The sequence below is a fragment of the Crinia signifera genome, chromosome 8 (assembly GCF_055691185.1).
Source record: "Crinia signifera chromosome 8, ASM5569118v1, whole genome shotgun sequence".
In the NCBI taxonomy this organism is placed as follows: Eukaryota; Metazoa; Chordata; class Amphibia; order Anura; family Myobatrachidae; genus Crinia; species Crinia signifera.
Genome location: NC_139224.1, coordinates 164,849,055 through 164,863,988, shown reverse-complemented (window position 1 = coordinate 164,863,988; position 14,934 = coordinate 164,849,055). Strand labels below are relative to the sequence as shown.

The 14,934-nt window shown below is 44.7% G+C and overlaps 1 protein-coding gene across 13 annotated transcripts in view; it reads right to left on the bottom strand.

Moving 5' to 3' along the window:
- NFIA (nuclear factor I A) overlaps window positions 1–14,009 on the bottom strand; it is a 244,592-nt gene extending 230,583 nt beyond the window's left edge. For 2 of the 13 annotated variants that reach the window (XM_083157638.1, XM_083157644.1), the window contains exons 1-2: window positions 7,152–7,324; window positions 1,536–2,067 (exon numbers count right to left, since the gene is read on the bottom strand). In XM_083157638.1, the coding sequence (XP_083013764.1) occupies window positions 1,536–2,067; window positions 7,152–7,178 (559 nt within the window). In that variant the 5' untranslated portion in view covers window positions 7,179–7,324. Of the gene's footprint in view, window positions 1–1,535; window positions 2,068–5,547; window positions 6,901–7,151; window positions 7,325–13,816 lie in introns of those variants that run through there. The other 11 variants (XM_083157632.1, XM_083157641.1, XM_083157639.1 and 8 more) reach the window with 10 other exon arrangements.
- Between the last annotated feature and the right edge of the window lie 925 nt (window positions 14,010–14,934).

Here is a 14,934-nt window from a genome sequence, read left to right as displayed (position 1 = left end):
CGAGTCAATGCCCATTTTTTTCCCAGAATGCTGCTGGCTGTTTACTACAACTGGGTCTGGCGGACAGGGAATGTTATCATAGCAAGCTAGCGAAGGTGATATCATCATCATAAAAATAGATATGGCAGGAGGAAAAGGAGGTGGCAAACGACACCATTGGCATACATAGTGCACTTATGCACGGGGCATAGCGACGCCATAAAGCGGCGCCGTAACGCTGCAGGATACTGGCGCGCAAGCTGTTAAACAGGCTTCTTTAGGAGCGTTCCCCAAGCCTGGGCACTTCAACATTCAAGGGCCATGAAAATATAAATAAGTCACTTTGCAGGTCACTGGCTCCCTCCACCTACTTCTAGGAAGGTTGCGGCCTACGTCTCGAAACTGACCATTAAGCTCCCTTACTCCAACATGATGATAAAAGCATTTAATGCAATATAGTTATTTATTGAAAAGGTTACCACAGACAAAAAAATTAAGTGCTATTTTTTTCTCTGTTTGTTGCTACTGCTTAACGACAATTTTCGTTACATGTTAATGGTGAATTTAGTCACTAACACGCCCCAGTTACTGCCTACATTCAAAAATTCTTTTTTTTTTAAAAGCACACAAAAAAAGTGAAAATAAAATAAATAAATAAATAAAGCAAAGCACAGTCCAAACGTCTGTTTATACAAATCTATCCTGAAAGCCAAGGGAGCAGGCCAGAAATGAGGCAATGCATAAGGTGGCATTCTGACACAAACACCGCTTGTGTACTTCACGAGGACAAGAAAACAAACTGAACGAAATATAAAGTGTGGGCAAACTTTCTGACGAGCAGAGACGTAAAGTGGGGGTTACAACTATAAACAGGGTGCATACGTGGTTTTAGAAGGTAGTCAGCTAGCGCCGCATTAAGCCTATAAGTAAAGGGCTTGGCGGGTCGCCGGTTTTTAAATGCAGCAACATATTGATTCTAGATTTCCGCTCATTTAAATACAATCGTGAATTAGGTTGCTGAGATGCTGTAAGCGGTTGCCCCTATGTTTCCACGTTTTCAATGCATCTACAGTCGACACGGAAAGTCTTTAATGGGCTCTCTCCATGTAGGAGGCGCTGCCGAAACACAAGGGAGTACGCCTAAAGCGTCTGGCAGATATTGTGCCGCGAACTTGTTTCTTCTAACACTACATTGAAGTTAACCCGTAAATGCAACATTAAGCGGGATATCAAATCTGCCATGTACGTCAGTTACACCGATTGTTGCTAAATTTTACGAGACTAAACATAAAAAAATATGTAAGACCAGGTGTCGCTGCAACATTGTAACTTATGCAATACGAACATCGCAGAGCGGAGCCAAATCTCTGTCACCAAACATACTAGCTTTGGCACAACGTCTGAGAACCTCGGGCTAACGCTAAAAAAGTTTTCTGCCGTCGTAACCGGTGTGCACAAAAAAAAAAATTAAAAAATTATATAAAATTCTGCAAACAAGCCAAAAGTTCAACAAGGTATAAAAAAATAAACATAAAATGATAATAAATTGCGCTTACCTGCTGAGTGCACAAAGTATGCCAAATATAAATCAAGTTCCTTGACCGAAACTCCTATGTGGTGTGGCTGTACGCAGAGCCCCGGGTTAGAACACTGGGGAGACTTTACAAGACGTTCCCCATCAGTACTTTCGAGTGGAATACCTTTAAATAAAATCACCATGACAAGGTCCAGTCTCCAGACCTTGTCTGCCTGTCGTAGGCAGTCGATCCTTCTCATCTTCCCTTTCTGGTCTGGGTTGGACAGAACACAACAAGCCGGCTTTTTCCCTGTAACGGTGAGTACAAAATCCTCTCGGTACTCCGGCCTAATATCTTTCCGCAGCTTTGCCAGGAGTCTGGACGCCCATTTCTGCTTCACTTCGGGTTTCTCGCTCAGTAACTCGTCCTTCACCGCCCTCTCCTCCTCTTTTGACATACGCTTTTCGTGTTTTTTAAAGTATTTTCGTTTTCGGGCTTGCAGGTTGAACCACGTGTAAGCGAACGCCCGTACGTGAGGCAGAAGTGCTTCGATGAACGGATGGAACTCATCCTGAAGTGGGGGGAAAAAAAAGAAATAAAAAACACAGAGTAAGGTTTAAGAATATAATTTGCAGTCCGGCTGCAGAAAACTTGTTCTTATGACATCACTGTACCAGGAAATAAGTTGCAAGCACAGATGTATACGGCAATTGACTGAACTATATAGGATAGGTTTTTCCATGCGAAGATGAAAAAAAAAAAATCAAAGGTTATTTCAGGACTTGGTGTCAGGGTAAATAAGTGGTGATAAGTTGGCATCTCACTTTGTATGTGTCCTGTCCCTTTGTTAGTTGTACACAAAGACCCGGGACTTCCTTCCCCCCCCCTGCTGCAAATGCATGAACATCAATATTTAAAATTGGAATCACAGACAAAGTAAATGCGAAGCTAGAGGAGTTTGCACCCACAAATCGATAACAGCAGTAAAAGTTTCATGATTGCTGTAAAAATACATTGCAAGCCTTTTACTGGGAAGAGAATGTGGGAATTACTGCCTCCTAAATCCCCTTATATTTGCGCTTAACTATAGGCATCACATAATTAAGTGATGTTTTAATTTGCACTCGACCAGAGCTTATATCGTAATAGGGGAAAAAAAACAACAATGATACTTGGGCTATCTAGTGTGACTCAAGTACCGTTCTGAGTGCGCCCCCATAACGCAACATCCTTTGAGAATGAAAAGGAGTAACTGCTTCATTTTACAATTTTAAAGGGAAGTTGTAGAAAAAGGACAATTTGAAACAAACAAAAAAAAATATATATATATATATATATATAATTTTTAAAAGTACACAGGAGCATATGAGAGATAGGCAAAGGATAGTGAGCAGACAGCAATTAAACAGTTAAAATAATGAATTAAAGGTGAAATATTAAATATAAGAAACAGAATTTGCAGGCAGATAAGAACCACTTGGCCCAGCTAGCCTGACTCTTTAATATATGTAATAAACAAAGTATATATATATATATATATATATATATATATATATATATATATATATATATATATAAAACCTCCTCAAGGATCCGGTACTCCAGCTACCAGCTGCAACTGATTGGGTGCTGTGGACAGCTTAAATACATCCACATAAGCATGTGCTTCTGAGGTTCTGGCAAAACGACCATACAACGGGTCTTAAAGTCAACGTTTCAGGGGTCTTTTAATTGCCCCTTTCGTCAGGACATCACCATTGGATACACTGAAACTCAGAAGCACATGCTTATGTGGAGATTTATAATATATATATATTTATTAATTATAGTAAAAGGCCACTGTATAAGGAAAAACAAATGTAAGCTCAATTTTAAAACGGTTTCTTCATCCATATACAAAACTAGGGAGGGCCCCACATGCTTTCATAAAGGCACCGAAAAAACAGCGCTTTAAAAGTATTTTCACAGCGCCGTCATATTATCAGAGAAATATTTATGCCGTCTCACACTTCTGCTGTTTATGTCTGCCAAGAAAATATAGATACATTTAAGGTTCCAAAAGCAATTACTTCCTAGCGTCAAACACACATGCATTAAATATAACATATTACACCTGTTCATTTAATAAAGGGGAACCAGAAATGGCCACCGACCCTGATTAGCTGGGACACTGCTACATTCAGAATCACATAAACAGACACTCGGAGGGGGAGCCCATAGAACCCACTTTATTTTTGTGATCAGCTTATTTCAGGCCAGCGTTTGGCATGGCCACTAAAAAAGCGAATACTCAGTGCTGAATTTTTTATTCAAAATTTAGAGATTGGCTGTAGGTACGCACCCAGTTACGCCATAACGTGTGCACTGAAAAAAGGCCCTGCTTCTATTTGCACGGTAATTGTGATTAGCCTAACGAGGAGCCGTTTTCTGATTAATCATGTTTAATGCTTTTAAATCTACACTTGGGATAATATGTTAAAAAAATAAAAGTAAAAAAAATCCCCCAAACTTTCCGTTCTAATCTACACGTGAATTATTTAAGCCTACAGGCTCCGTTTCAAGTTGCCACCATAAATATAAGCAAATCTCAAAAAGTTTTATAAGGAAAAACACGTTAAAGTGGCATCTGCATCCTCTGCAGACCCCCCCCCCCCCCCGAAACCCATCCTATAATTTCACAAAAGTTTTGTTAAAACCCTAAACCAGCTCGAACGTTAAGTTCAATGGACAAAACGCAGGCAATGTAATTCTGTTGAATACAATGCTGTTAAATACTTTTCTCCCCCACCCCTATTCTCGCCCTTTCCAGCACAAAAATTCAGTTTAGTGTAAAATACTAAAACATACACTCAGCAGACGAGGGAACGGCAAATGTGCCACGACTGTACTTTATAACTCTCTCGCTGGATGAAACGCCTAAACAATATTTCTTATCCAGAGAGTATGTGATACTATGTTCCTGCAAGACCAACGCAAGTATTTAGGGGTCTGAAACAGCCGTGTGTGTGTGTGTGCAGTATCCCCCTGCACCTATCCGAGAGTAAATCTCAGTTTTTAACCCAGTTAGTGCCAAAACGAAGTGCAGCTACTTCGAGCCAGGGCTGAAAATAAAATGTGACTCAGTTTTTAAGATTGAAGAGTCGATAAAAGTATTTTTTTTTTTTAAATTACCCTTAACACATACTCCGGCCTTTCCTCTGAGGCTTCTAAAGTATCTGCCGAATAGTAGGGTAGGAACATACGATCATTGAAAGACGTCACTTGCCAAGTTTGCAAAAATTACATGGCAATTTCTGTATAATGTTTAAAGAAAATAAAAAAGTTCATTTTAGGTCAAGTGTTAAATCTCGTCAATGAGAGATCTGAATTAACTCAGGAATTCAGTGACGTTTTCAGCTATAAAAGCCAAACAAATAAGCATAATTATGTTGTCAAGCATAAACACATCAAATAAATTAAGATTTACACCCCCCCAGATCATAGTAGTAGTAGCACAACTGTAGATTTAGGCATTGTGAAAAATAAATTCTTTCATTTTTTTTTTTTTTTTAATAATAATCTGCCCATTTTAATTAGAAGAAGGCCCTCTGTCTCTGCTGCTCCCCAAAAATAAAGTGCTTGCTTAATAAGTGCTATATTGTTAAATCTACGAGGCAGCTAGGCCTAGTAGCACAGTTTGCCCGGACTGCTGTGACTTTAAAGATGTCAAATAAAAAAAAAACCGACATATATAACATTGGTACCGAATATTTTATCGGAAAAATATTTTCTATACCGGTCGATCCCATAACCAAATTAATTTTTGTATTTTTTTTTTTTTAAATGAGAACGTGTACACTAAACTAACTGGTCTACTGCATATTTAGAAACTGTAGGACCTACCCGACGAGTAATGCTTTCCAATATGTTATTTCATTTTTAATTACAGGTTATCAGAATAATTTGTCACACACCCCTAACCCAAAGGCTATGACAAACTGCAGACGAGCGTTTTCCTAGTGCTAAAATTCAAAAAGGATCACAGACACAAACACAGAGGAATCAACTGTACCCAGACACTTGGAGCTGGCCAGCCAGAGGTGACTGGTGGTAGAGATCTATGTCCAGGAAGGAATGTGGAGGCTCCACCAGCCAAAGACACTTCCACCTCACCTCCTGTGCCCACTGCCAGCTCCAGTGCCATCAATCCCCCCAGCATCACCCCACTGCACCCGCCTGAAGTAGAGGTGATACTACCACAGATCTTGAGCCGCACAGGGTTATATCTGCTTGGTAAAAAAAGTTGCACGTAGAATTCATCCCCCTTGTGTGATAGTCAGCGACCAGAGGGGGAGAGAGACAGCTCCACACTGCCCAGAGGATACAGAGACAGCACGGCCAGGACCGGCCCACCCCCCCACACAGACACACACACTCACTCACACACACCAACTAATGCATTCACACTGTGCTGCAGCTAATGCACGCTGTGCTACACTAATATCCACACACAATACTGTATACAACTACTGTACACTGTCCAGTGACATTATAATGTTCACACACACAACACTATACAACTGTCCAATGACCAAGTAATGTTTACACACAACTACTATACAATGTCCAATAACCATGTCATTTTTACACACATTATACAACTACTATACACTGTACAATGACCAAGTAATGTACACACACACACACACACACACACACAACTGTCCAATGATCAAGCAATGTTCACACACAACTACTATACAATGTCCAATAACCATGTCATTTTTACACACATTATACAACTACTATACACTGTACAATGACCAAGTAATGTTCACTCACACACACACAACTATACAACTGTCCAATAACCAAGTAATGTTCACACACATTATACAACTACTATACAAAGTCCATGTAATGCTGGCACACAACACTATACAACTATGATACACTGTCCAAAATTCAAAATTGTTCAAACACAACAATGTTTCCAACTACACTGTCCAGCAGCCCACTGCAAAGAAAATAACTTGATACATTCACAATGTGCTTGTTTTTACACACACACAACTATCCACAGACCAGCAAATGTACACAACCAGCAAATGCACACACCATGCAAGGCTATCAGCTAACACAGCGCACAACTAGACTGCAACACATGGACACACACACACTGTACTGCAACACCCAAAGACAGCCTGTGCTGTGACCAGCAAAGTCACTGCTGCCATACAGGCTGCACGTCACCAACACAAAGTGACACAAAGACCCGTTCTGCACAAAAACTGTCCAACACAATGCCTACACTAGCCAGTGACACCAACACACACACACGGCAAGCCAACAAGCAGTCAGCAGCACACAACTTCACCCCTCCAGGGCAGTGACACTGAAGTGTCACTTCTCCAGTGCCAATGTCATTGTGTGTGTGTGTGTGTGTGTGTGTGTGTGTGTGTGTGTGTGTGTGTGTGTAGTGTGCAAGCATGCAGAGTAGAGGTATGTGTGTGTGATGCATGTACACAAACTCCCAGGCAGCAGTGTGGAGAGCACCCTGGCACTGGTACACTGCAGGGCACCCAGCCCTTGGCATCTCCCCTGCAGACACGTGCGGGCAGCTCCCCCTGCACACTGCCCGGGAGCCTGCATAGGAAGGCGCCATGTGCCACTTACCTGGGTGAGGCAGAGCGGGGAGTACATGCTGCAGACCGGAGAGGGTGTAGTGTGGCCGGGGAGAGCGGGGACGGGATCACTGCTGCTGTCTGCTACATGCCCAACTCTGCAAACTGCAGCTGAGCAGCTCCATGAGCTGAACTTTCAGCAGCCCCCCACCCCCGGCAGCAGCGGAGCCCCCACCCCCGGGAGAAGCTCGGTGCCCGGCTTGTTGCAGGAGCTGTGCCCTGAGTCCGGTGCTGGCTGCACGCAGGAATAACTTTCCCGGATACTGCAGCTTCTCTCCCAGGCACCCAACCCCCCTCCTCTCCCCCCCCCCACCCCCGATCACAGCTCAGCCTAATCATGCACAAGGGTTGATCGATAGAGGAGATGCTCAAGATCAGACCTGGGGGGGTTGCAGATATGGGGAGGGTGGTGGGTGGGGGGGATTAACCTGCTCAGTACTGGGGTGCAGAATTGGGGGGTGCAAGGGTTAAATGCAAAAGTATGCAAACTCTCTTTCCGGGACCTGCACCCATCCCCTCCCTCAAGGAGAGAAAGAAAGAAAGAAAAAAAAAACCTTCTTCTGAAATGAGATTTGCACAATGGCTGCTGCTGGCTCCTAGCAAGTCATTCCCATTGCAGACCTCTTCTTGCATGCTTAGTATCCAGGTCCTGCAGCACTCCGAATGCAGTGCATGGGGAGCAGTGCATGGGGTACCCTGACAGCAGGGCCAGCTGCGTGCCCAAGGCAGACGCTATATATATTATTATCATTATTAGTTTTAGCATTACTATTATTATCATTGTTATAATAATTATTATTTTTATTAATTATTATTATTAATAATCCACGTGCCCCTTTAGTAGGACAGACCTCTGAAAGTTGAGCAATTAGGTTGCTCATAACTAGCAAAGGCATCCTGTTCCCAGAGTATCCTCGCCCAATTATAAAATTATATAATCTATGGCAGGTGGCCATAGGACTGTTGTGGGACTACAAAGGGCAGCATGGCCTCCGGGAAAGGCTGTTAGGTATTCTGGCACTTGTAGTTCCAAAACAAATGTAGGCTTCCCATAAGCTTACTAGAGTCATGTCAGCTCTCACGAGCAGGGCCCTCTCTCTTCATGAGCTTTTTCCTCTCTTAGAAAAAAAAAAAAAAAAAATATATATATATATATATATATATATATATATATATATATAACTTACAGCAAGGCAATTTAGGACAAGTACATGGAATATAAAGACAGTTGCATCAGGGGATCGGACACTGAGATAATGATTAGGGTGGCAGAGGACTAGTGTTAGGTTCCATTGCAAGGAGTAAAGAATATATATATTTGCTTCTATATGTATTATTAGGCGCTGTGGAACCCTTGTGGCGCCATATAAATAAATGATAATTAATATTAATATTAAATATTAATAATGGGCTTTTTTTGCTTATTCACAGCCCTCTAAAAATTAGTTTTGGGAAACAGACCTATAGTCTCATGCAACCCAATTCTGTTCAATAAAGAGGGTCCGCATCACAGATACCATTATTTGTGGACCTAATTCTAGCTTTACAATTCGGTCCAACAAAAAAGCCTGTTGTGTTTTTGGATAAGCTGGGATTCACAAGAGTCTTTAGAGAGCCCCCCACCCTCTGCCATAATCATAATAAAAGACCCCCCCACCACCACCCGAAAATCAGGATTTATCCTAAGTGATGCTTTCACACTGGGCTGACATATTCTCCTATATCTAATTTATACCACAAGATTCATTCCAGGAAAAAGTATGCAAGACAAAAAAAAAAAAAGTTGAGCAAACAGTCCAAAGTAATTACTTGTTACCATGTTTTGGCACACGGGCCCATTGGCGCTCTAAAGTCCCAAACCTCTCAAACTTGTGGGGATTTTCTTCTGCTGTCTATTTTTTTTTTTTTTTTTACTCATTAAACCCCATCTGTTTAACTATTAGTGTTTTCAGGAAATCCAAGCGAGGCGCTGGGAGGCCGCAGCATTACTTCTGCTTTTGGCTGACACCCCCACAAGCTTTCCACGTTTCCTAGATACTAGATTTTGGCTCTCATTCTGACTTTTGTCCAAGCCACAGAGAAAAGTTATCACACAAATTACTGTCTAAAGTATACAAGAAGTCTTATAAACACTGATGGCTCCCTCTGCCCAACTATTAACCACTTGGAGGCCCTGGGTGTCAACAGCGGATCAATGTGGCAGGACTTGTTTGTGTGTGTGTGTGTGTGTGTGTGTGTGTGTGTATATATATATATATATATATATATACACACACACACCTATATATTATTCTGTGTGTATCAGTGACGTGGTCAGAGGTCACACTTCGCAGGCTGCACCACCACACCCGTCTGCCTGCCCACTCGCCGCGGTGCCAGGTGCTGCCGCCTGCCCCGCTCCCAGTCATACTGCTGTCCATGTATGTAAATGTATAGGGTTAATCCCAGGAATCCCAGGATTGAGCATTTTTGAATGGGATTGAAAAAAATGCACTGGGACTGGCTTCCCTAATTGGAACCCATAAAGTAATTAACATATTTGAATGGCCTTATAATATTTAGGTTATTTAGATAAAATTATGCGAGGTAAGCTTCTAGCTGTCATTTTTCAAAGACCGGGGACAATATTATGCACTGCGACTGGGGCAATGTGGCCGCGGCACTTGAATTCAGCCACGCTTCGCATAAAAGTGTTCGGGGGCCCCATGGGCCCACCACTCTGATGACTTGCACCTGTGAGTACAGCGCACACGATAGGATTAAGCCCATTGCCTGTAAAATGTAAAGCAGAAGCACTTTGGCTAGTACTTTATCTCTCACAATTTTATCTTTCTCTGACCTTTGATAAATACCCCACTTAATGTGACAGAGCACTCCCCGGCACTTCTGTAAGGAATAGTAAGAATTCCTGTCAGTGCTCTCATGGAGTGCCGCTGTGAGGGCTGCAAATGAGCAACTTTCCACATGAAACTTTTTTGAGGGAAAGTTGTTGGTTTTAGAGGATGCAGAGAGAGGTGGGGTGAGGGGGGCGCAGACTGTGCCTGTGCTTTGTTTTTGCTACAGTAAAATGTCTTCCCTCCCTTTCCACAACTGTGCTAGTCCCCTCAGAGCAGTTTGGTGGTTTCCCATGTTATCAGAGGGGAGGCTGGAGGCCTTTGTGAGGCTGGATTGGGCTGTGCACCCCGCTCTGGGCTGACAATTTCCCTGACATTCCCTCACACCCAGCTCAGCTCTTTTCCCTACTTATCAGGAAACCCTAACAGAGTGGAGCCAAACTATAATGATCATAATAATAGTAATAATACCAAAGCAGAAAGTGAAAGTGCATCCACACTATGCAATATATCGTTAACTATATGCACGATAACAATAACTCTCGGGAAGCAAATTGTACAGTGTATATACAATTTGGGTGCTGTACAGAGAACTGAGGAATCCCCCAGCCACTTGCCAGGCGAGCTGTGTTCCAGCACTGGGCAGCTTGCCCTCTGAGCTGCTGGGTGCAGGGTAAGTGTGTGTGTGTGGGGGGGGGGGGGGGGGTGCAGATAGCCCATCTGCCCCTGCAGGGAGAGAATGGCTTTTTATTGAACTGTTATAGTGGAAATGTAATGTTGGATCAGTCAGGAGTCCCAGGGAGGCTTAGCCTCGGATGCCCGCTGGAAATAACTTCTTCCCGGGCTTCTCCTGGCACTCTTCCCAGCAATGCATTTACTATATGTATATATATAATGAAGTGCTGGAGTAGGACATGGTGTCAGGGAGGTGCCAAAAATGCACCTCAGACTGTCTGTGCATGGGGGGTGGGGGTGTTAGGGTAGAGGCAAACTTTTCTCATTCTCATTGGGATAGGTCCCCTACTGCCCAGTAATGCAGCGATTATTATTATATGCTGAGACCAGTCCTATTGTGATCGTCATCATACAATCAATGCCCGACGTAGTGCGATGGACATCGATCCTGTCTCTGGAAGGAAAGTTGTGGTCCTCTCCCACCCATCTACATTACACCCTATAACCCTCTTAAATGCAAAGTGCATAAAGCATTTCAGTCTATGCGATGATTTATAGCTGCAAGTGGAAGAATGTGTAGATCACAGACTGGCTCCTAATTATAGGGGGGGGGGGGGGGCTGCCCCCTGCCTGGGGCTGTAACTACTCATGTATGGAGCTCTGAGAAGGTATAGCACATCTTATCCCATACAGCCAGCACCTGACTGCAGCACTGGGCACTCACAGGGACCGGAGATTATACACTCACAGGCACCGGAGATTATACACTCACAGGGACCAGAGATTATATACTCACAGGGACCGGACATGGTACACTCACAGGGACTGGTGATTATACACTCACAGGGACTGGAGATTATACACTCACAGGCACCGGACTCACAGGGACATGGAGATTATACACTCACAGGGACCAGAGATTATACACTCACAGGGACCGGACATGGTATACTGACAGGGACTGGAGATTATACACTCACAGGGACTGGAGATTATACACTCACATGGACCGGAGATTATACACTCACAGGGACCGGACATTGTACACTCACAGGCACTGGAGATTATACACTCACAGGGACCGGAGATTATACACTCACAAGGACCGGACTCACAGGGACCGGATATTATACACTCACAGGGATTGGAGATTATACACTCACAGGGACTGGAGATTATACACTCACAGGGACCGGAGATTATACTCACAGTCACCAGAGATTATACACTCACAGGGACCGGACTCACATGGACTGGAGATTATACACTCACAGGGACCAGAGATTATACACTCACAGGGACTGGAGATTATATACTCACAGGCACCGGAAATTATACACTCACAGGGACCGGAGATTATACACTCACAGGCACCGGAGATTATACACTCACAGGCACCGGAGATTATACACTCACAGGCACTGGAGATTATACACTCACAGGGCCCGGAAATTATACACTCACAGGGACCGGAGATTATACACTCACAGTCACCAGAGATTATACACTCACAGGGACCGGACTCACATGGACTGGAGATTATACACTCACAGGGACCGGAGATTATACACTCACAGGGACTGGAGATTATATACTCACAGGCACCGGAAATTATACACTCACAGGGACCGGAGATTATACACTCACAGGCACCGGAGATTATACACTCACAGGCACCGGAGATTATACACTCACAGGGACTGGAGATTATACACTCACAGGGCCCGGAAATTATACACTCACAGGGACCGGAGGTTATAAACTCACAGGGACCGGAGATTATAAACTCACAGGGACCGGAGATTATACACTCACAAGGACCGGACTCACAGGGACTGGAGATTATACACTCACAGGGACCGGACACTGTATACTCACAGGGACCGGACACTGTATACTCACAGGGACCGGAGATTATACACTCACAAGGACCGGATTTACAGGGACTGCTGGCAGTGTATATACTGCACAGTCTCCTGGCCTACAGTATTCCCCTGCAGTGTACACATTATAATATCTGGGCCTGGCAGTGTATATACATTATAAGATCTGGGCCTGGCAGTGTACACATTATAAGATCTGGGCCTGGCAGTGTATATACATTATAAGATCTGGGCCTGGCAGTGTACACATTATAAGATCTGGGCCTGGCAGTGTATATACATTATAAGATCTGGGCCTGGCAGTGTATATACATTATAAGATCTGGGCCTGGCAGTGTACACAATATAAGATCTGGGCCTGGCAGTGTATATACATTATAAGATCTGGGCCTGGCAGTGTACACATTATAAGATCTGGGCCTGGCAGTGTATATACTGCACAGTCTCCTGGCCTACAGTATTGCCCTGCAGTGTATACATAATGAAAGCATTGCCTGTCACTGTAGCAGGTAATACACATTATAAGGTTACCAGGTCAGCAGTGTAACACATTATGTTGTTACTACTGTATAACTAGTGGACACAATGTAGCACAGACACAGCCCCAGACACTGATCACAGCCCCACTCTCAGTTTCCACAATAACAGCAAACTTCAGGCAGAGTCTGCTGCCCCATCCGGTGCACAGGAGCCCCTACCCCCTCCTGCCAGAGGGAGACCCTGAGATGCCCTCGGAACCCCCCTTGCCCAGAGGATCCCAGCCCCGGATTGGCCAGCCCCCTCATCCATCACTGGCAGGCTGCTGTGTGGTTGGCCAGCAGCACTGTCTAGACACTTCCTTTGTGTAAGGGGAGGAGGGGGGCTGCTGAGCTATGTTATACCTTATACACTCTGCAGGGCCCCTCTTCCTCTCCTTTTTTTTCTGTTTTACTATGTTCTCTCTCTCACCCCCCCTCCTCCCCTATCATCTCTCTCTCTCTCTTTCTGAGCAATTGCAGAATCTGCAGATCTCAGCACTTTTCCCTCCAGATGCACAGGAAAAAAAGAAAGAAAAAGAAAACCCACCCAGATCTTGGTGCATGGAGGCTGGAAACCCGCAGCACCTCACCCCATTCTGCTGCACATATAATACACCCCAGCAATACCCCCCCCCCCCCACACACACACACACACACACACACCTCCCCTGCACATATACATTACAGAAGCAACACAGTGACTAATGCAAACACTAATGCAGAAGAGAAAACTTAGCAGCCACGTACCATTGTCATGCATAAGAGTACGTGGGGGGCTGCAAGTGGCTCAGGCGGGTGGCTTCATGTGCTGAGCCCCTTACAAACAATGGGTAAAGTTGCAGGCGAGTGAGCCCCCCACAGCAGCTCCTTATAGGGGGCAGTGCCTGGGCTCAGTCCATGGGCTGTGCTATGGCAGGCTGGCAGGGTGCTGCAGCCCTGCCCGGGGATGGAGGTGGAGGAGACTTTGCACAAGTTGCAGTATGTTTATTTCCGCAGTCACCGCGATTTGCATAGTCCCCCGGCCCGGCCAATGGGAGCCGGAGTCTGCCAGCTCTGGCCGGGCCAACGTTCTGAAGCCCCACGCGCTAGGCCCGGGCCGGGGAGGGGAGTCAGTGCTGTCACTGTGTGTGTGCTGCAGACTGGTGGCTGGTGGAGGGAGCTGGCTGCAGGGCTTCTGCGGGGACCGTGTACCTGTTACATTGACCTACATCACGTTGTGCATTGCAGGCTGGGCACAAGTGGGCAACCTGTGGCTATGTTAGGACTACAAATCCCAGCATGCTAGGGATGGTTCCACGACTGCTTGGGACTGGGAGCCGTAGGGTGACCTTAGTGTCCCATGCAGGACGGGCGGGGAAGCTGCACCCTATAGCTGCTGTAGAGCTGTTGCATAATGCTGGTTATGGGGCACAGTGATACATTAGTGGCATTGTACCATGGGCTGGCTAGATGCTCCTTCCGTGGGGTGGCACAGCTGGGGTAGTATCTGGCACCTTAGTATACAGGTAATGCTGATTATATAGCATATTCCTGTTGGGGCACACTGTTACATAATGGGCATTGTACCACAGACTGGCACAGCTGGGGTTATTTATACCTGGCACCCATGATATAATACTGATGATTTGGGCTGGCACAGCTCGAGTTTTATACCTGGCACCTATAATATAATACTGATGGTATGCCTGGTACAGCTCGAGTTTTATACCTGGCACCTATAATATAATACTGATGATATGAGCTGGCACAGCTGGGGTTATTTATACCTGGCACCTATAATATAATACTGATGGTATGCCTGGCACAGCTGGGGTTATTTATACCTGCCACCTATAATATAATACTGATGATATGCCTGGCACAGC